The 26,170-nt window shown below is 42.3% G+C and overlaps 1 protein-coding gene across 1 annotated transcript in view; it reads left to right on the top strand.

The window, feature by feature from the left end:
* The first annotated feature begins 9,292 nt into the window (after positions 1–9,292).
* Positions 9,293–26,170, top strand: part of LOC127574228 (CCN family member 4-like) — a 34,023-nt gene continuing 17,145 nt past the window's right edge. Inside the window, 1 exon segment of the mRNA XM_052023047.1 lies at positions 9,293–9,468. Within this exon segment, the coding sequence (XP_051879007.1) occupies positions 9,421–9,468 (48 nt within the window). The 5' untranslated portion in view covers positions 9,293–9,420.

The following is a 26,170-nucleotide window of genomic DNA, read 5'->3' as shown; positions in this document are numbered from 1 at the left end:
GTGGATGGCATCAAACACCCGTCGGCGCCAGGCAGCTGGGACGATGGGGCGGGGTCTACCTGTGGAGATATCGCAGAGCAGGGTGCGCTCACCGGGGCCTACCAGTAGGTCTTGCAGTTGCAGGCCCAAGACTTCGAGCCAAGGCACCGAAATCCACCCCCGGGACAAAACTTGGATGGTGGGCTGTGACAGTGCATCCACGACCACGTTCTCTTTCCCAGACAGATGGCGGACGTCAGTGGTGATCTCTGAGATGTACGACAAGTGCCGCTGCTGCTGTGCTGACCAGGGATCTGAGACCTTGTTGAAAGCAAAGGTCAACGGCTTGTGGTCAGCGAAAGCTGTACACGGCCTGTCCTCCAAGAAGTATCAGAAGTGTCTGATGGCCAGGTACAACGCCAACAGCTCGCGGTTGAAGGCGCTAAATTTGAGCTCTGGTGGTTGAAGGTGCCTGCTGAAGAATGCCAGTGGTTGCCAGCCCCCTTCGATAAGCTGTTCTAGAACGCCTCTGACCGCTGTGCTGGAGGCATCGACCATGAGGGCAGTCAGGACATCCGTGTGAGGATGCACCAACATGACCGCGTCCGCCAAGGCCTGCTTGGTTTCGACAAACGTGGTGTGAGCCTCTTACGACCAAACAATGTCCTTGCTTCCGCCTGACAGGAGAGCAAACAACGGGCGCATGATGCAGGCCACAGATGGTATGAACCGGTGATAAAAGTTTACCCTACCAAGGAATTCCTGCAGGCCCTTGATGGAGGTGGGTCGGGCGAAATGGCGGATGGTGTCGACCTTCGCGGGCAGGGGCATGACGCTGTGTTTGTTGATCTGATGGCCCAGGAAATCGATTGTCTCCAGCCCGAATTGGCATTTGGCTGGGTTGATGGTCAGGCCGAAATCCCTCAGGCGAGAAAAAAGTTGGCAGAGGTGCATGAAATGTTCCTGGCGGCGAGGTATATGAAGGCAAAGTCAAGGTCGCGCTCGACCGCGTCCATCAGTCATTGGAAGGACTGAGCAGTGTTCTTGAGACCAAAGGACAGCCGGACAAATTCAAAGAGGCCAAAAGGTGTGATCAGCGCCGTCTTCGGAATGTCGTCCGGATGCACTGGGATCTGGTGATACCCACGGACAAGGTCGACCTTGGAAAAAATGGACCGCCCGTGCAGGTTGGCAGCAAAGTCCTGAATGTGCGGCACGGGGTACCACTCCGGGGTAGTAATGTTGTTGAGGCGTCGGTAATCGCCACAGGGTCTAGGGTCTCCGGCTGCCTTGGGGACCATGTGTAGCGGAGAGGCCCATGGGCTGTCCGACCTGCGGATGATCCCCAGCTCCTCCATTTTTTTGAATTCCTCTTTCGCGAGGCGGAGCTTGTCTGGGGGTAGCCACCGGGCGCAGGTGTGGAGGGGAGGGCCCTGGGTGGAGATGTGATGCTGGATGCCATGCTTGGGCAAGGTGGTGGAGAACTAGAGCGTTATTACGGACGGGAACTCTGCCAGGACCCTGACAAACTCGTTGGTCGACGTGGTGATGGAGTCGAGGTGTGGGGCCGGTAGCTTGGCCTCACCCAACGAGAACGTTTGGAAGGTCCTGGCATGTACCAAATGCTTACCACGCAGGTCACCAGCAGACTGTTGGCGCGAAGGAAGTCTGCCCCAAGGAGTGGTTGCGCGACGACGGCCAGGATGAACCTCCAAGTAAAGTTGCAGGTGCCGAACTGGAGGTGTACCAAATAGGTGCCAAAGGTCCAAATGGCGCTGCCGTTGGCGGCTCTGAGGGCGGGTCCTGGTGTGCAGTTGTGAGTCTCGCAGCTGTTGGGAGGCATGACGCTGATTTCAGCTCCAGTGTCCACTAGGAACCGACGTCCGGAATGCCTGTCCCACACATGCAAGAGACTATTCGGGTGGCCAGCCACTGTAGCCATCAGCGGCGGCTGGCTCTGGCATTTCCCGGAAACCTGCATGGCGGCCGGCATCTGCGGGCATCAGCGCACCCACCACTGGTGGTAGAAACACCATTGGTCGGTCAGTGTCTCAGACCTGGTGGCGGGTGGGGTGCATTTGATTGCCGGGTCTGGCCTGCCGGGCCGCTGGGTATGTGGCGTGGCAACGCGCTCGATGGATGCCCCGTTCTCCTCTTTCGTCCGCCAAAGGACATCTGCCTGGGCGGCCACCTTCCGGGGGTCGCTGAAATCGGCATCCGCCAGGAGTAGGTGGATGTCATCAGGTAACTGCTCCAGGAAGACCTGCTCAAACAGCAGGCAGGGTTTATGCCCGTCTGCCAGGGCCAACATCTTGTTCATGAGCGCGGAGGGGGGCCCAACCCATCGGGGTGGAGGAGGCGGAAGGCCCGTTTGCGTCAGGAAAGGCCAAAAGTCTCGAGAAGAAGGGTCTTGAACTTATCGTACTTCTCCTCCTCCAGGGGCGCCTGGATGAAGTCCTCGACCTGGGCTGCGATGTCTTGGTTAAGGGCGCTCACCACATAATAGTACTTGGTATCGTCCCTGGTGAACTGGCGAATCTGGAACTGGGCCTCGGCCTGGTCGAACCAGACACGGGGGCCGGAGGATCCAGAAGGTGGGCAGTTTAAGAGCTACTGCCTGTACCTCTTGTTGTGCAGACATCGTGGGTCCAAAAACATTTGGGCCTGTCGGGGTCATCAATGTAGCGGCTAGCTACACACTACAAAATGAAGACGCAGAGTCGCTGGTTCGAAATCAGAAGTAAAATGAACGACAGGGGCGCGGTACGCCTTTAATATCCCAAAACTTCCCACGCTACAGTTCCCGCGCTGACATCACGCGCGGGTCACCTGACCTTCCCGCGCATGGGCTTTCCTAGCCCGACGATGGGGAAGAAGGAGGGCCCCGCGCCATCTTGGATCGGGGCCTCTGACGACGTTCACGATGTCGGGAGCCGGTTCGATGCTAGCGCGGTGACTCGCTACAATGTATCATTTTACTTATCTAACCAATGTACAAAGTCTGGATGTCTTTCTTTCCACCTTATACTCTTCACAGTGTGTAATAAACTGTATCATCGATGTATCGTATTCACGAACTTGCAGGCCAAACAAAATTATACTATGACTACAGAGAAACTTAGACAACCTTTTGGCAGAACCCAAGGCACAAATGATACCATAATTTGTTTGTCACAGTTTCTGGCTTTGAGTAATGAAGTTGTTTATGATTTTCCCAAAGTTAATAAACAAAAGGGATGTCCAAAGTTAAAGATTCCCAAAGTTAGTAAACAAAATGGATGTCCTTTTCTCATCCTAAGAGAGGTATGTGTGACGTAAGTAACAATGGGGTTTAGTTCTGATCAAAATGTTCGGATGATTTATAGTAGTGTATTAAGTATTTGGCAACTGTGCAAGGTGATTAAGCCCAACTAATCTCACCCATCCAGAAAAAACAATGGGTCGCCAATCACTGCACTGATATAATTCCAGTGCTTTTGATTCCACTTCTCAGTTTAGAAGTCTATATTTCAATTGTGGATCTTCTTTCACATGAAAAACTTATTGTCTTTCACCTGCTTGAAACATGTGACACCCACCCCCCATGCAATATTGCCATATGTCTTGATGTGATTCACTGTCAGTTGCTGTCTTTTAAGGGTCAAGGGTTCTTCCAAGCGTAATAACTTTCATACCTTAAATATTTGATGTTAGGAATTAACTCAATGCATTTTCTCTGGCTTGCCCTCAGAGCTGGAGTCTGTCTCACTGACCATAATTGCATAATATGTGAAGTGCAATCTGACCAGAACACTGTATCAATGACAACTTATGATCTACCTCAACTGAACTTGCTTAGTTAGCTTTATTAGAAAGCAATCAGATACTGTAATAGGTTAGCAGTACTTTGTAAATATGAGATCCTGACAGGCAAATAATCACCTTGGGTATACATTCTCAGCCAGAAATGGAAAATAGGAGGGCTAATCTTTCTTATGTTCAGTTTTCATTCTGTCAATACGAAGGAAGCATTTATACATTTACTGTTTCATCAGAACAAACAATGTGTATTGCTGCTATCTGAAATGTATCACAGCATTTCTTCTTTTTTCAGTGAGAGGTAAAATAGTGCCTGGGGGCCTCTCCTTATGGCTGATACATGACCTGTTCCACAAAATATTACTAATTCATGATCAATGCAAAGTGGTAGCATAAATTCAGCAGAAAAAATAGAATGAGCATATGTCATAAACAATGCTTCATGCAACGACATGTTTCTTAAAACAGTCTGTCTTGTCTGCAGATGAGTACCAATTACTTTTTTTTGTACAAGCATATACATCCTTTATTAAAAAACAATTAACACCCTAAGACACTGTAGTTCTTTCTACAAAGTACCATACTTTCCTTGGAGACAACAACAAACCTACATTTATATGGAACTTTGAGAATAATGGGAAGGTTAAGATAGTGTTTTAGGTGTGTACGCATTATGTTAGGTGTAAGACAAGAGGCTAGACTCTTCTTGGAATATGGGTTCACAGATAAAGCAATGGGTTTAGCCATAAATGTGCTGAAGTAGTGGTGGAGCCTGTTGGTTTGGGGAGGTCTTAAAGAAGTTCGAGTCATGGCACAAATATGTGACCAAAAGCTCAACACTGAGACTGTAAATTGCCTGATTCAGCATTAGATTATTTCCTGAAATGGGAACAGTGACCAGGCAACTAAGTTTATGTTGGGAACCAACAGCTGCAGTTACCACCTTCCAAGAATTAGTTGCATAGAATTTTTGCTCTTTCAGATGCCCAGTGAAGAGAATGACAAATTTGTGGCAGTGGTGTAATCCGCCATTGAGGCGGCATCAATCACTAATGCCCTCATCACATTACTAGCATCGGGGAGGGGGTACAGGAGCCTGAAGACCCACACTCAATGTTTCAGGAACAGCTTCTACCCCTCCACCATCAGATTTCTGAATGGTCCATGAACCCATGAACACTTCCCCATTATTCCTCTTTTGCACTATTTATTTATTTCTGTAACTTATAGTAATTTTAATGTCTTTATGTCTTGCACTGTACTACTACCACAAAACAACAAATTTCATGACATGTGTCAGTGATAATAAACTTGAATCTGATTCTGATAAATGTGCTGCTCTGTCATTGAATGATATCACCAATGGGTAGAGTGCAGATGACAGACTCTAGAAGAGGCAACTGTGTGGGAATGGAAAAAGAAACCACTGCAGCCAGTTCCCTGTCTCTGATTCAATAAATAAGAATGGGACCAAGCAAGAGCAGTGTCATACAGCTAGACAGTAGAGCTGGAGGAGGCTAGGAGGGACAACTGTATCAAGAAATTGAGAAGACTGAGAGAAATAAATTGCCGGAAGAGCTCAACAGGTCAAGGCAGCATCTGTGGAAGCAAAAGGGATGGTTGACGTTTCAGGTCGAGACCCTGTATCAGGGCTCATTGTTAACATAAGGGGGTGATGTTGGTAAGGACTGATTCAGAACTGTGACCAGTAGATAGTCCCAGGTAGTGGAAAGATTTTATGGTCCTTCCACAACCCAAAGGTGGGGGTAGGGTTGGGGATGAGGGAAGAGAATCCGCACCCTATACTGCACATGAAAGAACCACTCAGAAATGCCAGAATCCGCCAGAGTGTCAGGAGTTCACATTCTGATTCGGAGGCAGGAATGCGTCCACAAAGCCAGCGGTTCACGCAGAAGCTAAAGTAAAAATATTGGCGTCGTTTCAGAAATAATTAGAGAGCCACAGGGACTGAGTTCTTGCCTCATTTTCCATTCTTCGGTCTCATTATTCAAAGTTCATCTACGATTTCCCAAACTATGTAATGAAAGAGATATGTGTACTTATATTGCGTATTTAACCATATCAGAATTTCCAAAAGCATTTTAGTCAACGATTTTTGAAAACAAAAGTTGTGGTCGCTGTTGTAATTTCGGGTCTCGGCAGCCATACAGTGTGTTTCCACCTCCGGTAATCTGTTCCAGCAATGTTGCTCAAGGGATACGGGTCAGGATTCAGATAAGGCCTTCAAATAGTACCATAGGATCTGTCATGGTCACCTGAAAGAATAGGCAACACCTCTGACCTATCTCACCTCTCCACTTTCAGTCCTGATGCAGGGTTTTGGCCCGAAACGTCGACAATCCCTCCGCCCCCGCAGATGCTGCTCGACCCGCTGAGTTCCTCCAGCAGACTGTTAGCTCCAGATTCCAGCATCTGTAGTCTCTTGTGTTTTCCTGGAAAGTAAATAAAACTGTAGATGCTGGAGTCTGAAACCAGAAACAAGACCAGAAAATGCTGGGAGAACTCAGCCAGCGATATTTGTGGAAAGAGAACCCACCTAACTTTTCGGCTCTATCCTACCCGACAGAGGGCGCCTCTCCCCCTGAACGCCGCTCTCCCTGTACAAACTAGGAGAGCGCCAGTGCAGACAGGGGACTCACATCTCCAGTTGGTTTCGATCTACAGCTTCCCGCCTCAAAAGCTGCAACCCCTGTCCGGTTGGACCACCTGGTTCCCACCTTCCCTATTCAGCCAAAACCAGGGAATCACTATAAACCACCACCTCCCCATCTCTTTCTCAACCCGGTGTTGACCGGCCGCTTTTCGCATTGTTCAGGGAGCCGGAGGAACTGGGCGTCTGCCTAATCCCACCATCGCTGCAGGTCTTCCCATAAACCCTCGTCATTCCCTTTATCTGTTCAATTCCTCTCCGTTCTTTATTCATCTCCAGCTGTTTCTTTTCTCGTTGCCTGTCATTTTCCATTATTTTTTAATCCTTATTCCCCTACTTTTTCACCCATTCGCCCCTTCTCCGTGCAAAGTGACACCCTATTTAATTGTCCTTGACTCATTCTTTTCTTTCCTTGTATCCCACGACAAGTTTCTCGGGTGGCCATAAGGCTCGACCACAGCCCATGCTTGGACCTACCAGGAAATACCGGGGAAGTTGCATTGATGCTAACCGCATATCCCACGCCAACCCCCTCTCCCCTCCTGCACTGTTCAAAGTTTATCAAAGGACCGAATCTGGAAAACTGTGGGACGTCATTTTCCATGAGGGATACAATCCAAACTACATTATTGAGCAAAGGGGGAGGTATGTGGGTTTAGAAATTCGTTGTGTGTGTGTGTATGTGTGTGTGTATGTGTGTGTGTGTGTGTATGTGTGTGTGTGTATATGTGTATGTGTGTATGTGTATGTGTGTGCTTGCGTTTAGGTGTGCGAGAGAGTCTGTACCTGTACCATAATATGCCTGTGTGTGTGGCTTTTTATATGTGCCTATATATACATAATATATACATGGCCTTACAAAAGTCATTGATCAGGAGGGACTGTGAAGCATCCTTCTCAAATCTGGCTATTTTCAGAAACTCGTTGTCACTAGGACGGCATGCCAGCCATCATCTTATTGGGTTCACAACAGACACATTCTCGCTGAGGACTGGTGCCACGACCCTAAGTCTTTCTCCTGGCAATGCTGCATCACACCTCCAACAGGGAGCTGAGGTCTCCCACTGGAGTCGAGGTAATCTACAAAACGAATGGGAAATCGTCCATACTCTGCAGCCTGCAGTCCAGAACCAAGGTCACACCAACCTCAGTCATCGAGCTGCAGTACGCAGATGACATCTGCACAGCCCCATGTTCAGAAGCTGAGCTGCAAGCCGTCGTATACTTGTTCACTGAAACAAGGAGTGAATGGCTCTTACACTGATCGTCCGTCCTCCACCAAATGTCCTCCACCAAAGTTCCCCTGTGCAACACAGCTCCCAACAATAAATGTCCGCAACTTAATTCTGGAAAGCATGCACCACTTCTCAGGCGTTGGAAGCCTCTCACAATAAAGATCACCATCATTGATGAAATGAACCATTGTCTTCAGTGCAGCAGCAGCCTTTGGCTGACTTTGGAATAGAGTGTTTTAAGATCAAAACTTCAAACCCCGCACAAATGTCCTGGTTTACTGGACAGCAGAGACCCCTGCCTTCCTGCATCCTTCTGAGACCTTTGGCAGGCACCTCAAAGCACTGGAGAGCAGCACATCAGCGCTGTCCCTGCAAATCCTGCAAGTCTATTGGAGGAAGAAGTGAAGCCTGCATGGATACGCTAATTCCACTCAGTCATCTCTGATGGTCATCTTGTTAGCATGCCCAACACCAGACTCCCTCTGCACAAGCTCCAGCATGGCAACAGATCACCAGATGGATAGAGGAAATAATTCAACATTTTCTCAATGCTTCTCTGAAAAGAAAGGTTCAGCTCCATTGATTCATGGAAATCTTTAGCTTAAAACTGTTCAGGTGGAGAAGGTGCATTGGGGATGGAATTCAGAACCTCAGGTCCATTCGTTGGGAACACACAGAAACCCAAATTAAACAACGGTAGGAATGCACTCAAACTGTTCATCTCTCTGCCCCTCCTCATCCGTGAGAGTGTCTGTAGATACCCTTCGAACTGTTGTGGAAGCAAGGCATCCTCGACCCAAGGGGACTGCCAAAGAAGATGTTCATGGACTTGTTTTCCTGTATGTGTGTATCTACATATATTTATGTGTTTAGACATGTTTAATCATGTGTATAAAAGCATATAGACGGTGGGCATATACGTGCATATATGTCTTTCGATATATGTCTTAATGTATATATGTATATAGCAAAACATAATGCATGTGTTTCTGTTTACGTTATTCATTTAATAGGATGTTTATGTATGCACTATTCGTTTATTCATGTGATGTTCATCGAATTTCCAATTTTCTTCTTTTATTTCATATTTTAACTGTTTAGAAATAATGACTGTTCATATACCTTTGACGGAAGTATTTTAAATGCAGATTCCCTGGGGACATTAGTTTGGAAACAGAGAACCGCTTTTTTAAAAAATCCTTTTAGTAGCTGGCTGCGGTTATCCTACGAAGAAAATTCTACAGTAATTCCTGGTTCGTAAATTAGACCGAACATGTAAAATGAAGAGATATTTTGGCGCCAGATCCATTCACGGGCAATAACGGTTCAATCCACGGATGCTGCCCGGCCTGCTGTGTTCCTCCAGCATCATCGTGTTTTTCATCTAGATTCCAGCATCTGCGGTCTTTTATTTCTTTAGCAGTTCAATCTTGTTGCGTTTGATGAGTGTTCTGTCCCTTTAAGAGCTTCCAGCTGAGCAGTGCGACAGTAGATGCGTAGACAGGGACAGACAGGGGTGAAAGAAAGGAGTAGGGTGGGGGAAACATACGTGTCAGTTATCCTGACGTCACAGGAGAAATAATAAAGGCTAAATTTGCTGAGGGGAAATTTAGGGAAGGCTGCATGGAACTAGCTGGGATTACGTATCCAGGAATGCAGACTGGTGGAATCCTTAGTTTGTAAATCTGCAAAAGCCTTAACGTCAAGGTTCAATGAATTTTCAACCGTTTTACAGGAATGAAGCGGCTGCTGCTTTGGATTCTAGTGGCAGGCATCATACTTCAGGTGAAGGATGTCGGTTCGGTGTTGCTTTTTACATTATTTTTTTAAATGAAAGTAATTTCTCTGCAGGAGAGAGAGAGAGAGAGAGAGGAAAAAAGTTTTCTGAAGTAGTGGTTGAGAAAGGGCAACCCGGAGTTAAAAGGGGAGTTAAAAGTGAAGAACTACGCTGAAAACAAGGAGGGATGCGAAAGAGCTCAAAATTAAAACAGGACACTTCTGTGAATAAAAAAGATTGGCAAGCACATAATAAGGGATCGGGGGAAAGGGAGCACGTTTTGGGGGAAAGGCGATGAAGCAGGGAAAGAGCTGAGGGGGATAATGTCACTGGGTGAATCTGACGTGTGCAGAACAGGGAAGGTATCGTTGCGTTAGAACAGGCTGTCCGGAGGATTGCTTCAATCCCACTAAACACGTGGCAAAAGTATTTGGGGAAAACACAACTAGAAATACTAAGGATAGCAATGTATTCTTACTTGTATTTCAGTCTTAGATGTCACGCCGTGAACGTGGAATGTTTGACTACGGGGGGTGAGGGTGTGGGGTGGAGGGTGAGTGGTAAATGGGGCAAGGGAAGGGATTATGGTGAATTTGGAGAACAATTATATTGGAAAGATGTGTGAAGATTCCTGCGCGGTGCCGGACGGTGATAGTAACATCTGTTAAAACGTTAAGCTTGGTCCCGCGTTCCTGCTGTTGAAATAGGAATGATTTAATGCCTTGGGTGCCGTGTTTCAAACGAGACTGGCTTTAATAATGGAAGATGCCACGGAAGAAAAGCGCAGAGAAAGCCTGGGGATATGGACTGTAAATGTTCAGCAGATGAATTAAAACCTGAAGAGAGTTTAGCTGAAGTACCTCAGAGGTTCATTAACTCTGAGAGCAACGTGAAACATGAGTGTAAAAGGTCTCTTTGGTAGGAACAAGAAATTTTTGTGCATTTTTTTTATCACCGATGTTGCTTGTGGTGGGAGGATTTATTTAGTGATAGGCTGGACCTCGACAGCTTCGTCCACATTCTCAGAACAAATAGGTTTTAAAAATGATGCCGACTGTTTGTAAAGTGCTGAAAAGGGACATCGCAAGGTACTTTCCCACAAATGCTTCACCTCTTTAAAGGAGATTTGCAGTAAATTTGCTTTAGCTCGCTGCTACTGACAGTGGTGTTGCTAGTGGTAACAACGCAGTATAATAAGCAAGATCGGGGATGGAGAAGGGGGAAGGGCGTTTGAGACACGTCAAAATAATTGGTTTCTTTGGTCTTTCTTGAGGCAACACGTACGCATGCTGTCTTTCAACAGATGTCACCAGAATATTAGCTGATAACTGACTCTTTGGCATGAGGTTCTCCTGTATACCTTTCTGATAAACTTTGATTTTGTTTTACTCTCTCACTTCACGCTGTTGGAGAAGGTGCTCCTTCCGTGGATGTAGTTCTCGTTGTAATGCCGATAGAATAGTGGGTTGTTTGAGACGGGAGGGTTTAATGTTCTTCTGCGGCCCAGACAATGGGGAATGATGATTCATTCACACTCAGTAAGTAGGAAAATCCCACTGGATACAAACCCATAATTCAGAATCAGAACTCGGGCCAGAACTGTCTCATTTTGAGTTCTCCAACTTCTGGCTCATGAATGTCCCAATAAGCCGTTTTATAATAACAAAGGTGGTTTAATTAGTGTCTTTTGAAGTAAAAGTGCGATCACTATCGTAAGGTAGGAAGCACCGCCAATTTGAACACAGAGATCTCTTACAAACACGGTGTGATGACTAGATAATCTGTTTCACTATGTTAGTCATGGGACTAATATTTGGTAAAACACCAGGAATAACTCCCCGCCTGCGTGCTGATTTGTGCGGCTCTATTCTTGCTGCTGGAGAACTTGTGCCAATGAACAATTTTCAGCATCTGTGACTTAAAAGCAGCTTCACATGGACAAAATTGCTTACTTCAACTGCCGTGGAACCTGTACTTAATATGATAAAGTTCTGCAGAGATGCTGGTTAAATGACCGTGGTATACAAATATATCACCTAGCACCTTTTCTATGGTGACACATGACACTTCAAAAACACTATTAACTAAAGTTTAACACTCAAAGTGATATTGGGAAGATGTTTTACTAAACGGCTTTGAGAAGGAGCATTGAGCAATATGCAAGTGGCAGATTGTGCTAATATCAAAATGTTCTGCTGTTCTATTTTAATACCAAAATTAGTGAAGTAGGGGTTGTAAAAGACTCCTGTCTGTGAAACAGGCGTTTTTGTTTATGCAACTAAATTGGGTCCTTTTATTCCAGTAACAGAATTGTAACCCTACAAAAAAAAACCTGGGCCATGCCAGTGTTGGCGTGATATAAACATGAAGAACTGACTTATCTACACTCGTCATTCAGATGGGCAGCCAACTAAAAGTAGCTTTGAAATACTCGTAAACAATATTCTTGATTGAAGCAGCTCACAAAGGAATTTCAGTTGAATATATTTGCTGGTGTACTGCCTGATGAAGTCAACTCACCAGCCCAAGGAAGGACTGCAACCTTGCATTTATATAGCTCCTTTAGTCTCGGGAAACAACTAAGAATTTTCATAGGAGGACAATCGCACAAACTCACTGAAATTCCTCCTCAACTCAGTCTTAAAGGAGTATCCCTTACCATGATAACATGCTTCCTCGTTTAAACTCCCCCACCAGGGGAAACATCCACATTGCATCTATCCTGTCGGAATCTGATATGCTTCCATGAAATTATCTCTTATTCTTCTAAACTTCGGATTGTAGATCTGTTTTAACAATGCTCTATTTAAGGAATTAATTTTATTCAAAAATTCCTACTAAAGGTACAATTCCTTTTCATGTTCTAATGTGATAGGATTTCTAAATAAAGTTTAAGTTATACCAATGCAGTTGCGCAGCAAAAAATTGACTGTCATGTTAAAATCCTAGTCGTTTATTGGATGAAAACTTGAACAATTCTCACTGCTAAGATAATGGTTGAGAGAGAAAGCAATTTGCATTCCTGATTCTTTGGAATTGTTACAACCACTAATCCATCGGTTTGCCAGCACTGAGCCACCACTCTTTTTTTATTTTACATGACTAACTGTTGCAATAACGTTTTTTTTAGTAGATAGTGTTGATAAGCAATTATCTTGCCAGTTCTTAAATGAAGTGATGTGTGTTCATCTGGTTTTATGAACTGTGTTTCTTCTGCCTACTTAGTCATAAATTATTAACAGGGTTAAGTAAACAGTAAGTGAATATTGTGACCAAAGATGAAGCAAGCTTTACTTTGGCTGACCTATGTCAGAAATGCTGTCATGTCAACCCAAACCAAAATTCTGACTTAATTGTTTTGGATTAACATGAACAATTGGAAAATCAAGAAACATGCAGAATGTGGTAATAAAGGCATTAACTTTATTGAAAATAAGGTTAACCATGCAATCCCTCTGTCAGTTAATGCAAATATATTGATTTTAGTGATAGTTTTCAACATAAAGATTATTATGGCCAGTATACATGATCTCCCATTATCGCCTAATATCATTCATTTATTTAAACCATTTGTATTTCTTTTGAAGCTTGTACAGAATGTTAGGAAAATGACTTTTGCCATTTCATTTTGTTTTTATGTTCTTTAGTGAATTTTATGTTTTTCAATGCAAGGGGTTTTGGTGCTTTTTTAATATCTGGTGTTAACGTGAAGGATTGCCCAATGAGGTGTGGAATGGATTTGCTTATGACTACTGACCTAATGAGACCCACCTGTTATTGAAAAATCTACCTTTGTAAAAGAACCATCCTAGTTCACCTTCAGAAAGCTAAATGAATCTGCATTCAATTTCAAAGAAAAAAGTAACAAATAGTAATATTTGAATTTTTACCAGGTGCCACCAGGTCAAGTTGAGATGACTGCTTCTTGTCAAAGCAGTGCTGAATGAGCTCAGTTTTGATGCAACAAAATTTATCAGCTAAGAATGGCAAGGCATCAAACATCCTGAACAATGACTAACAGTTGTGCAATGTAGTGTGGATGCTACACTATTTATTTCAACATTCCCAACTATTGTGAACTCAGCTTGTTAATATCTTTTTCCTGGATTTGTGCTTTGCATTATTTGTTAGTATCGTGGTACACTTCGCTTGCGGTATATTTACAACAGATATAAAGATCCCATTGACAGTTAATTTTATTCATTCTTAGCAGCTAATTTTTACTGGCAGTGTCAGCATTTATGATCTATCATTAATGTTCCTTGAGAAAATGGTGATGAGCCTTCTTCTTGTACCCCTGCTTTTGTCAACATCTTTATAATGGCAGTGTTACCTGAATTGTCAGAGCATATTATTGATGGGGCGGAGGTGGGGTGGGTTACCGTTCTTCTGGTGCTTGAAGTGGACAGCCCTCCCTTCATTGGCAAAAATCTACATGTGAATATAGCCATCTAACTCATTTTGTAAAAATACTGAGACTTACATGATCTAAACATTTGGTTCAACAGTAAAATGATTGATGCATTTCTATCATTTAGACATACCGTATTCGTGCTATCTTCCTGACTTTCTTTTATCCAAGTGGGAAATCCAAGTAATGTAGTAACTGTAGAGAGTGAAAAATTCCAGCCAACATGTCTGTGTTACAGCTGCTGCGGACAATTCTGTGTTGGCATAGAATAAATGCAGAGAAAAGATATGCCTGCTTTGTGATTGCAATTTGACCTGCTAAGTTAAAGGCATGAATGAAATACATGAATTATGTATCATGTTAAAATTTGTTAACATTGCCAAATCCATACAATGTATGTTTACATTCTTTATTGAACACCTTGTGGCAATTTTTCTGACACACCAGCCAATATGGTTTTTCTTGGCAATATTGTCAATTGGTACTGAAACATAAATAGTTTGTACCACCAAGAACTGGACTGAGTTTCCCAAAACTCATTCAACATATACCCGGGATAGCCATCAGACTTGAGGAATATTTCATCCACCTTATCAAGATTAAATCTGGAGCAAGGTCCTGGATGTGAAAGCACAAGCTGAGTCAGTAGTTGCTTCCCAGTTCCTTAAACTAAGGTTGGTGAGCCCTTTGCAACTGCTCAAGGTTGAGTAATTTTAAGAGTATAATTGTATTAGCAGTCCCTGCAGTAAAATTCACCCTGCTGGTATGAGAAGCCAGCTCTGCCGTCAGGTGAAAAATCCATTTCTAACCTATCCCAGCACCCAGTTCATTATTTATCCAGTATTCTCAGTACTTTCTTGTTGGTTCTGTTGAGATACTTCTTTTGTTTATCTGAAACAGGGCAGGCAGAAGCAATACCAAGGTGTGCAACAAATATTTGCCGATGACAAAAACCATTTAATTCAGCCAAGAGAACAGAAATTTGTGCATGATGAAACAGTACATGTATACATTGGAAATCGATAATGGAAGTTCTGAGGTTAAAACCACACCCTTTCCTTTGCATTTACTTGTGGTCATTGGCAGTTTATTAAAAATTAGAAATGAAGACCAAATTTGGGAAATGTGTTTTTATTTTCAATGCTCAGTTCATTCTCCCAAAAGATGAGGTTGATGTTTGGTTCTGCAAAATACTGCTTTGTGCTGAAACAATCATTTGAGCAGCATGAATGATATGACTGAGAATGGTTGAACAGCAATCATTCAGGATATCAAACCCACCCCACTCAGAACTTATGTGTGATGTTATCATAGACTTCGCATCTCCCCACATATTGATCCATCTACTTCAGGAACACCAGTTTCCATCCCAGCATCTCAACCATATACTTCATGAGCTATTCTTGATGGTTAGTGTCAACACATATTGTTCATCTGGTGAAGGAGATTATCATAATTTAATCAGATTTTGCCCTAAACTGGAACCTGTGATCAGGAATAGGAAAACTGGCTGACTTTTGCTTTCCCCTCCTGGGTAATCTTAGCAAGTGCTCTTCTGACAGAGGCTGGAATTGATATAGTTATAGTAGAAAGGGGCATAAAAGCAAATAAGTTAAAGGCAGCTAAGTTGTTTGAAGTACAAATTGAATGATGGAATAGGAACTGAATGGCCTGCTTCTGCCTTCTTTTATTATGCTATAATCATTTATTATTAAAGATTAGTATCTTCACTCATCTCATAATTCAGCTAGTGTGAGGGGAGTAGAAGGTGATTCTCCAGATCATCTCTTTATTCCATTCAGCCACTGAGAGGGCATTATATTTGTACCCACTTGTTGCTGTTTCACTGACAGTAAGAATCTACCATTTTTCCTTAAGTCTTTTCCATATTGGACATGAGTATCCAGTTACCTTTTCATTTACAAAGTTCTCTGTGAAAACCCTAACTTCTCCTTTTTCTTGACAGTAAGCCCACCCCACTCCAGTTTCTGGCCTAATTTTTTGTTTCTGTTGCTTTAGTTATGGAATGTTCAAATGGATCTGTAGTACTACTGCTGCGTAAGTTCCAGATTTGCCCTTTACTTATTGTTCTACTTCATCAATTATTCAAGAAGCTCAACACCATCCATGGCAAAACAGATTTGTTGATAGGCACCCATCCAATCTTCACTCCCTCTAACCCCAATACACTATGGTTGTACTGTGTTTCGTTACAAGGTTCAGTGTGCTACTCACCAACCCCCTAATGACAGAACTACACCAGCCCAAGCTAGAAGGGTAGGCACATGGGAGCACCAAAATCCTCTCCAAATCACATACCAGACTGAGCTTGAAATGTATCACCCTTCTGTCTATGGGTTTGAATCTTGCAATTGCCAACTGAATGATACTGGGAGTTCCTTCAAAGCATGGAGTGCAGAGGTTGAATCCCAATGTCTTCTTAAAGGGAATTAAGAGTGAACAAGTGGTGTCTTTGGCATTGATGCCAACATCACGAGAGTAAAGAAAAGGAACTCATCATATGAAGGATTTGGTTTTCCTTAATGTTTAAACTATAATAGGAGATTAGATTTTTCACCTCACTCATTCCATTGGAAGTATTTTGAACATCATTTTAAATTAATATCTTGCAGAATGGCATGCCAAATAGCCTGCATGTTATGGGATGGAAGGCTGGCTTGTAAGAATTGGGCGGGTGATGGAGGCAGCTGAATTACAAGGATCAGGAGGTTTAAATAAAAATAGTGGGAAACCATATTCTCACATGACTTAGTGAGCCAAACAAAGGCTCATATGATAGTGGGCACACTCCCATTGGCCTGCGCCACAGTCTGTTCTAGATTTAAATATACTTTTGATGGAAAGCCAATTAGCAGAGTAAATGGACTGAGGCACCATTACTAATACACTCCATCTGATTTTAAAGGAAGAAGCAAAGCAGATAAAATGATGTGAGGAAAAAAGAGTCGAAAATGAAATAGAAGAAAGAAATATCAGTCTAGCTTGACAGTTGTTAAGTTTATTCTAAAGAAAGAGAAAAGTACTAAACTAGATTAAGGGATAGAGAGGATTCAAAAATAGTATTGTATGAATATTAGAATAATAAGTAAGTGATGAAAATACACAGCAGGCTCAAGGCAATGATAAGTTAATATCTTGAGGATAATCCTTGACTGAAACTACAATTAAATATACAGTATATGGTAAAACAATTTGAGTGGAACCCAATCAATACTATGGGTGCATATGATCTCAACTTATCATTCTTTTAAAGACGATAAGAAGATAAAAAAATATAAGGAGACTGTCTGACCCTTCAAGTCAGCTCTGCTATTAATCAATATCATGGCTAATCTTCTACTTCAGTACCACCTTCCAGCACAATCACCATATCCCTTAATTCCTGTAACATTCAGAAATCTATCAGTCTCAGTTTTGAATGAAATCAATGACTGGGCTTCCACAGCCCTCTGAGCTCGAGAATTCCAATGGCTCACTACTTATAGGGAAGAAACTTCTCATCTTAGTTCCAAATGGCTTACCCCTTATTTTCAACCAGTGCCCTTTGTTCTAGTTTCTTCAGTCAAGGGAAACATCCTCCCTGCATTTAGCCTGTCAAATGCTTTAACTATTTTGTAAGTTTCAATCAGATCTCCTCCCATACTTCTAAGCAGTCCCAGTCTATTCAATCTCTCATCAAATGTCAAACCTGCCATCCCTGGAACCAGCATAGTGAGCCTTCACTGCACTCCCTTTGAACAAGTACATTTTTTCTTAAGTAAGGAGACCAAAACTGTGTGGTCTTACCATGGCCCTATACAATTGCAATAAGATGTCATTTCCTCGTGTTGGAGAGAAACAACATGCCATTAGCCTTCCTAATCATCTTCCTGTAGCTGCACATTGGCCTTTAGTGACTCGCATATAACTACGCCCAGGCTTTATTGAACATCATATTTACTCAATCTCTCACCATTTAACAAATACTCTATTTTTCCATTATGTTTACCAAAGTGGATCACCTCATATTTTCCCACATTATATTCCCTCTTCCAAGTCTTTCCCAGACACTCAGCTTATCCATGTCCCTTGAAGCCTCCTTACATCCCCTTCCATAGTCCTGTCAAGTTCAGTGTTGTCAGCAAAGTAGGAAATATGACGTGCATCTCCACAGTTAATCATTGACATGGATTGTGAATAACTGGGGCTCAAACACTGATTCCTGTGGAAACCCAACCTGTTGATCCCTTTATTCCCACTCTTTGCTTTCTGATCAATCACCAGTTCTCAATCCACATTAGTATATTAACCTTGATTCCACCTTTGTTGACCAAGCTCCTGGTGGAAATTGATTTTCAGACTCTGCTTCTGATGAAGTCTCTTGGTTAATTATGTCCAACATTGTTGTAAAGTAGCTGATTCAGCAGCCAGTTGGAGATACAAGAGACTGCAGATGCTGAAACCTGGAGCAATACAAAAGGCACTGGAGAAACTCAGCAGGTCAGGCAGCATCTATGAAGGCAAATGGACAGTTGATGTTTCGGATTGAAACCCTTTCGGGTCTCGGGTCAGTCCAGATGAACCGAAATGTCAACTGTCCATTTCCCTCCATAGATGCTGCCTAACCCACTGAGTTCCTCCAGCACCTTTAGTGTTGATTCAGCAGCCAATCTGTACACAGCAAGATACCTCCAACTACACTATGATAATGACAAGGTAATTTGTTTTTTATTGAAGGATTAACATTAGTCAGGGAACCAGGGAGGAATCCTTTCTTCCTCCTTAAAGTAATGCCACAGAATCTATTGCATCCATCAGACAAAGTTGACAGGGGCTCAGTTTGAGGTGCTATCGGAAAGACAGCACTGGAACATTGACCTAGATTGTTGCCTCACAACTAGTACTGGAACCCACAGTATTTTGAACCAAAGTTAAGAGTATAAACAACTGAGCAACAAGACTGGCACCAAATATGGAAGCCTATGTCAAGGAGGAAAAGCACTTGTTTTATAAACTTGTAGTACTGAGCTTAGGCAACGACATTACAAACAATGGATGTCTTCCTTTCAAAGGATGGAAGCCTTAAGTGATGGAATCAAAACAGAGAATGCTGGAAACACTCAGCCGGTCAGGCAGCATCTGTGGAAAGAGAAACAGAGTTAATACTTCAGGTCACACACTTTCATCAAAGGACGCTTCAGCCATGGGACTGCCCTGCAAAACTCAGTACCAAAACTGGGGCCTTGCTACTGAATGATTGTTGTGCTTTCCGTCCCAGACTGCAGGATGTACAAAGGAACTGCTGTCCCACTCTGGAAATAAACATCTCAACCTGACTGCATTTCCCGGCCATTGTCTGGAAACCAGTGTGAGGTTCTTGGCTGTCAGATTCCATTCCCTTGGGTACATTCATGACAAGGTGTTTAAGTACTGGACCAGAGGTCTGGACTAACAATCCAGACACTTGTTCAAATCCCACAATGGCAGTTGTGGAATTTAAATTCAGATTAAAATCAAGAATTGAAAAAAAAATTAATCCTTGGTAATGATGACTGTAGAACTACTAAGTTATTGTAAAAATCCATCTGATTAAATAATACCCAGTCAGATCATCATTACCTTGCCTGGCCTTTTTATGACTCTGGACCCACCAATGCAGTGGACTCTTAAATGGCCCAGCAATCTATTCTGTTATGAAGAACTAAAACTGATGGGCCCCTGGCATCAACAAAGGCATCAGATTTGGACATGGCAAAGTTGCTCTTTGTCCAGTCAATATTACAAAGTCCTGCTCGCCAATGTCTGCACTGGGTGAGTTGTCACGCAGACCAATCATAGTTGTCCTTACAAAAATGTGCTGAACTCTTCCACCACAATCCTTGGAGAGGGGGCAGCACGGTGGTACACAGGTGGAAGGGAGTAGCACTGGGTGTCCTCAGCCTTGGCTCCAGGGCCCATGACTACTCATGGCATGAGGTCAAACATGGGCAAGGAAAGGTCTTCTTACTACCTACCATCCTGGAATGCCAACCTGATGAAGGTACAATGTTGCTGTAAACATGCTGAACAGCTAAAACAGCATCCAATAGATAAGGCCAAGAAAAATCACAACTAATGGATCTGATCAAAGCTCTTAAATTCTAGTACATCTGGTGTGAATGGACATGCATGATTAAACAGCTATTGAGAGCAGGAGGCTCCATGAACACCCCTATCCTCAACTGTGGTGGGGCCCAGCATGTCAGTTTTAAAGATGAGGCTAAAGCATTTATGATCAAGTTCAGCTAGAAGTGCTAGGAGGATGGTCCATCTCAGCTTCTCTGGGATCCAACCATCTCAGAACCCAGTCACTAGCCAGTTGGATTCACTGCACTTGATATGGACAAACAGTTGGGAGTAGTGGGGGCGGCAAAGTTTATGGGACCAGGAAAAATGCAGCTCTAGTCAGACCTGTGTTCCAGAATTAACTGTGCCTCTGGTCACTGGGATGCCTGTCATTCTGTTGTCTTCTGTAGGACATGAAGTCAAGGCTCTGTAAATTGAATGGGGCCATATTTGAAGGGCATGAAGACATTCAGGTCCTCACACATAGAATGAGAAGAGGTTACAGATTCCAAGGATCTAAGAGTGCACACAACTAGGTGATGTAACAGAACTTATTGATAGGTGGAAGGAACAGAGTATGTGAGAGGACAAATCTAAGCTCATAGAGAAAGAGACAAAAGAGGATGGTCAGATTATTTCAGATCTTCTGGCATAGTTGCACTTCTCCATCAACTGTCATCTATGATGTTAGTTTGGTTAATTTTTTTGAAGTCTCTAGGCCAGGGGAACTAAAGCCAATTGTAATCCCAATGCTTCCATCTACAGTGAATGTATTCAGTGCAGCCAAGGGTTCAACCCTATTTCACTTATTTTTAACATATTAAGTTATGCTTAAATGAAGTAACTGAGGACAACACACCAAAATAGCCAGATATTTTTAGTTAGTGTACAAATGTACATCGGGATATCTGAGCTAATTTCCAAGTAAAGCCAAAGGGTGTTTCTTTCACTGAGCATTTTTTTTTTCTATTTATTCTTTCACAGGATACAGACCAATTTCAAATGTTTTCTTTCTTTCATAAAGTTGATATTTGAAGCATTCAGGGTTATTTCGTCTTCCCCAAGGGAGATCTCATTATCATTCCTACTTAAGGAAATATTTTTATGCCTGAATCCCGGGTTCAAATCCGGCTACTGTCTGTAAGGAATTTGTACGTTCTCCCCATGTCTGCATGGGTTTTTTCTGGGTGCTCTGGTTTCCTCCCACATTCCAAAGATGTACAGGTTAGGAAGTTGTGGGCATGCTATGTTGGCGCGGGAAGTGTGGCAACACTTGTGGGCTGCCCCCAGAACACTCTACGCAAAGACGCATTTCGCTGTGTTTTGATGTGCATATGACTAATAAAGAAACCTTATCTTATCTTACCTTATCTTAATTAAAACCTTGCTAACTCAGAGGGACAATCAGATGACTACCTAGGTGCATTACATTAATGAGGCTCTAGCTCAGTGGGGGAAGACTTCCAAGTGCTATGGATGATGGGAAGACCTACCTAAGTGGGACTAGTGAACTTCAGTAAATTAAAAATATTTAAAAACAATATACAAGACAACAAACCCTTCCAAAGCAACTATTTGGCTTAGTTTTTCCCTTTATTCCTCTTTCTTCCCCAGAATTCATTGACTTATAATAGGAAATAGTTTCATAGGAACTAGGTCTCATAGTACTGTGCTTGTTGCATGGAAGTTTTGTCCACTACTACTTTACATTGTTCTTAGGAACAGAAGACTTTTTAGGACCAGCGAAAGGTTCTGCTATCCAATACTCCCTTCTCAAAAGTATTAAATTTCCTATCCTTGCATATTCTGGATAATATCATCTGCCAAAAATATATATAATCTCCAGGAAATTTATAACATTCTTTGCTTCTTCACAGCAGTAGGCCATTCCAGATATTAACATTTGTGTGAAGAGGTAATATTTCACACTTTAATTGGAAAGTAGTTTCCCCAGAGAGAGCCCAGCTCCCAGCAGCACGCAACAAAGTCAAAGCACAATCCAATGCCATCTTTTCAATAGATACAAGGGGGTGGAATTCTTCCTTTAATAAAAATGAAAAAAAGTTGTGGAATTAACAGTTTGGTAATAAATCTGCATTCTTATCCATGTTCAAGAATCTCTTCTCCCACAATATTGTGAATTAGATTTTATAAGCAGAAGAAAAACATACTTTTTTATGTTCTTGAAGTAATTTCGTTCCCTTTAATTTTCTTGTTGACCTAGCTGAATTTATATGCAAAACTAATGCTGTATATTGTTGTATATATTGCAATATGTTGCAAAATTACATAGATCACGGAACTATATATATTGCAAAAAATATTGTTAAATTATGGAATGTTTGTTGAACTGAGGCCTTTCTGGTCCCAAACTCAGTAACATATTTTCAAGAAACCTTTTATCTCACCAATATGTTGGATTGAAACCAAGCTTACTTAATGTATTTTTCTTGAATTCTTCAAATCCTCCTTGACTTCTGTTTGTTTCTTCTGTAACATTAAAACCATGTGTGGTGAGGATTCAGAACAAAACATAAAACTCTTGGATTTGTATGGGCAAGGAGCCAAAGAGTCAAAAGGCTTCTTATTCAATATTACATGGTAGTTATTTCAGGCCAATTGCCTAAAAATTTCTTCTCTATCATCTGTAAAAATTAAAAGTACAATGAAGAAGGCCAGCCTCAATCCCAGTCAATCCCCTTGTTGGGGAAACTAATGAAAGTTAGAGGAGATCTGAGGGGTAGGGGTTTCACACAGAGGGTCATGAGTCTCTGAAATGAGCTGCCAGAGGAGGTAATGGAGGCAGATACAATTACAATATTTAAAAGGCGCTTGGACAGATACTTGGATGTGCAAGTCGTAAATAGTTACGGACCTAATGCAGGCAAATGGGATTAACGTAGATAGGTATCATAGACAAGGTGGGACGAAATGGCATCTTTCTATGCTCTATGGTTCTATGATTCAATCATTCTATGAAATACTAATGGACAGGTGTCTGTCAATCTCTTTATGAAGTCTTGATAACTTTTTGTCATTACATATTTCCTTTTTCTTACTACTGGTAATCATTGAGTTTTGTTGCTCATGGCTGGAGTTTTGAGCTAGAAGGATTTTCATCTTTAGTGAGGACAGATCAGAGATTCATGTGCAAGGAGCACTTTCAGAAACCCCTATCATGCTTCATTGTGTACCATCCATGCATTTCAAAGGGCAGAAGGTCAATCTGTACACTTACTTCCATCACCTGAAACTGTCAGTCTCTCCGCCATAAACCAACCTGCACGATGCACTGCAGCAAGTGGCCAAGACTTTTTCAACAGCACCTCCCAACACCCAGCAGGACAAGGAAAGCAGACACATGAGCAGGTTATCTCCAGCGGCAAGTTCCTCTCCATGTCACACACCATCACTTCTTGGACATGCATCGCTGTTCATCATCATCAAGTTAAAATCTTTGAACTCCTTCATAACAGCATTATCAGAGTACCTTCACCATGTGGTAGTTCAAGAGGAATGCCCATAAACCTCTTGACTGACTACGATGCTCAATAAGTGCCTGCCTTGCTGGTAACTCCTATGTCCTGAGAATGAATGAAGTGTAAAGGTGGCTAAACCGGACACTGGGAGCATTAAAAGCGGAAGTTTAATTAGCTACGTCAATGGCTTTACCATATCCAAAGCTGCTTGTTGCTGATAATCAGAGCAAGAAGTGTAAAATAAATGTATATTACTTGTGAAATCTTTCATCCAAAACATAATATTCAGCAATGATAACATTTCCTCTTTTAAAGAAAATGACACCCTAGCAGATAAATCTAAACATATAGTTGCAAAAGATGTTGTAAGTACTCAGCTGTTCAGACTGGTCTGTGAATAAATAAATCCATGGCCCCATATCAATGATGATTTGTCTTCTTGAGATGTTAACCATCATTTAATTACAAGTAAATTAACCCTTATCACTCCAATGTGGCACAAAGCAGCAGTGATATGAATTGTGAAGAGTTCTGCTGCTCATTTGAAAGGAAAGTCCAACAAGTGAACCAGGCTGAAACCATGAACTTCAGATGCTATAGAGAAGTAGATGAGATAGATCTTCTGTGCAAGTTGGAGGAATAGGATGAGATTCCTTGTCACATTCTTTAAACTGATTTCTTGCTTTAATGTGCACTTTTGTTTTCCCAAATACATATAGATGATTTGTATTAGTTCTTTTTCCGACTGCCTTGCCCTCCTGGTTATCAAAATGTTCTCAAGGCTACCTTTATGTTCTGAGAACTATAAGAGTTTGATACTTTTTACACTGTTGCTGGGTGGTGTGGAGGAAATTGAGCATGGAGTATGGGGAGTGGGCAAAAAAGCAGAATTAAGAGAGACCATCACTTTTCTTTATTTATTTTTTCAAAATATATTCAACCCTTGGACTCACAAACTCTTCCCTAATGTAGGTTAAATGGGAAAACAACATCCTGTGTTAAATGTTATTTGAGCTTTTTTTGTCTTGACTATTTTTCTCTGTTTGCCTTCGGCCTGTTAGGGACAGGTTCAGTCCACAATATGGGCTGGGTCCAGAGCTCAGTGAACGTGTGTTGCGAGCACAGCATGCAGTGGGAGTACAAGGTACTGAGGGAGCAGGAGTTAGGATTAGGGCAGAAAGGACAGGAAGATAACCCAACATGCAGAGGCACGAGTAAATTGTCCATGATGTTCATGTGTGTAATAATTTAATGTGTTGTTTATGTTGTTAAACCCTTTTTCAGGAGACCAACTTTAACTAAATGGTTTACATGTGCTACCAAATAATAGTAAGTTCTCCAGTCTACAGACTACCATTTATTTAAAGGAATGTAGATAGCATCCCATTTCTAACATTCCATGATCTGTCCAAGAACCACAGTGGATTGAAGAATACAATTTATGTTGCTCAGAAGTGGGCAATGAAGTCAAGGCTTCAGAAATCTGCATCATGGCACCATCTGGTGGCTACAGGATACAACAGCAACATCATAGACTGCTGTTAAGTCAAATGTCAAAGTCGAGTTTATTGTCATATGCACAAATACATGTATGCACAGGTGTAATGAAAAAGTTCCTTGCAACAGCATCACAGGCACATAGCCTGTGATATGTTAGAGCCTCATAAACACTGTTGTTTTTTTGGATACAGTTTAGCCAGCAATGGTGAGGATGAAAGTGTGCCACAGCTGCATTAGAAAAGCACAAAATCATTGTTGCCTCCAGCAAGCTTTAGGTGTTTTCTATATGAAGGTAAGAGGATGCCTTCTCTGAGATTACCCTTGTAAAACCAGTTGCTATGAAGCAGTGAGATGGGCCTTTATGTTGTCAGGAACTTCTCTCTGATGGCTGAACTTTCTAGCTCCCATATATTTCTATTAGCAAGTTTTCCATGCAGTGTTGAGAATTAAATATCGTGTGTTATAATTTAGAATGTAGTATATGTTGTCCTTCCTGGCCCATTTCTCAAGTCTGACAACTAGAAGCAGCATCTTCAAATGAGACAGAATTTGTCAATTCCCCCACCTCAAAAACCAAGAGAATAGCTGTTATTATGAGCAAGTTAAAAATGGAATCACGGATTTCATCTAGATTGTGAGGTACCTTTCTGGTACTTATCACTTTGTCCAAAGCAGCTCCTGACTCATCAAACAACCAGCTCCCACATGATACAGCAACCAAAAGGTCATTGATAAAGCAGCTGAAGATAGTTTTGTTGATTCCGCCTGCCTGAGGAATGCCTACAGTGGTGTCCAGGGGTTGCAATGAGTAGCCTGTAGCAATCACACATTCTTCCATAGCTCAGTGATAGTACTCTCTTCTCTGTCAGAAGATGTGAGTTTAAGCTCCCGATCAGAGACATGAGTGCATAATCTAGGCTACACATCAACACCATACTGTTAGACGAACAGATTTTTTCACGGAGGTTGTTAAAATGAATTGGATTTAAATGATCTCATGTCTATAATGAAAGAAGACCAGGAAAATTATCTCAGTAGCTCAACCAACATTCACTCCTCACCCACTAGAACTAAAACATTTTATCTGGTTTGGAATTAAGGTTGAGAACTCCCAGGGGCACACTTCAGTAACACATCAATGCAAAAGGACAGTCTGAACCAGACTGATTTTGTCTTATTATTGAACTAGGCAACAATTATTTACAAAAAGAAGAG

Source organism: Pristis pectinata, chromosome 9 (genome assembly GCF_009764475.1).
Source record: "Pristis pectinata isolate sPriPec2 chromosome 9, sPriPec2.1.pri, whole genome shotgun sequence".
In the NCBI taxonomy this organism is placed as follows: domain Eukaryota; kingdom Metazoa; phylum Chordata; class Chondrichthyes; order Rhinopristiformes; family Pristidae; genus Pristis; species Pristis pectinata.
The sequence above is the reverse complement of the archived record's forward strand: the minus strand, read 5'-3'. Positions and strand labels throughout refer to the sequence as shown.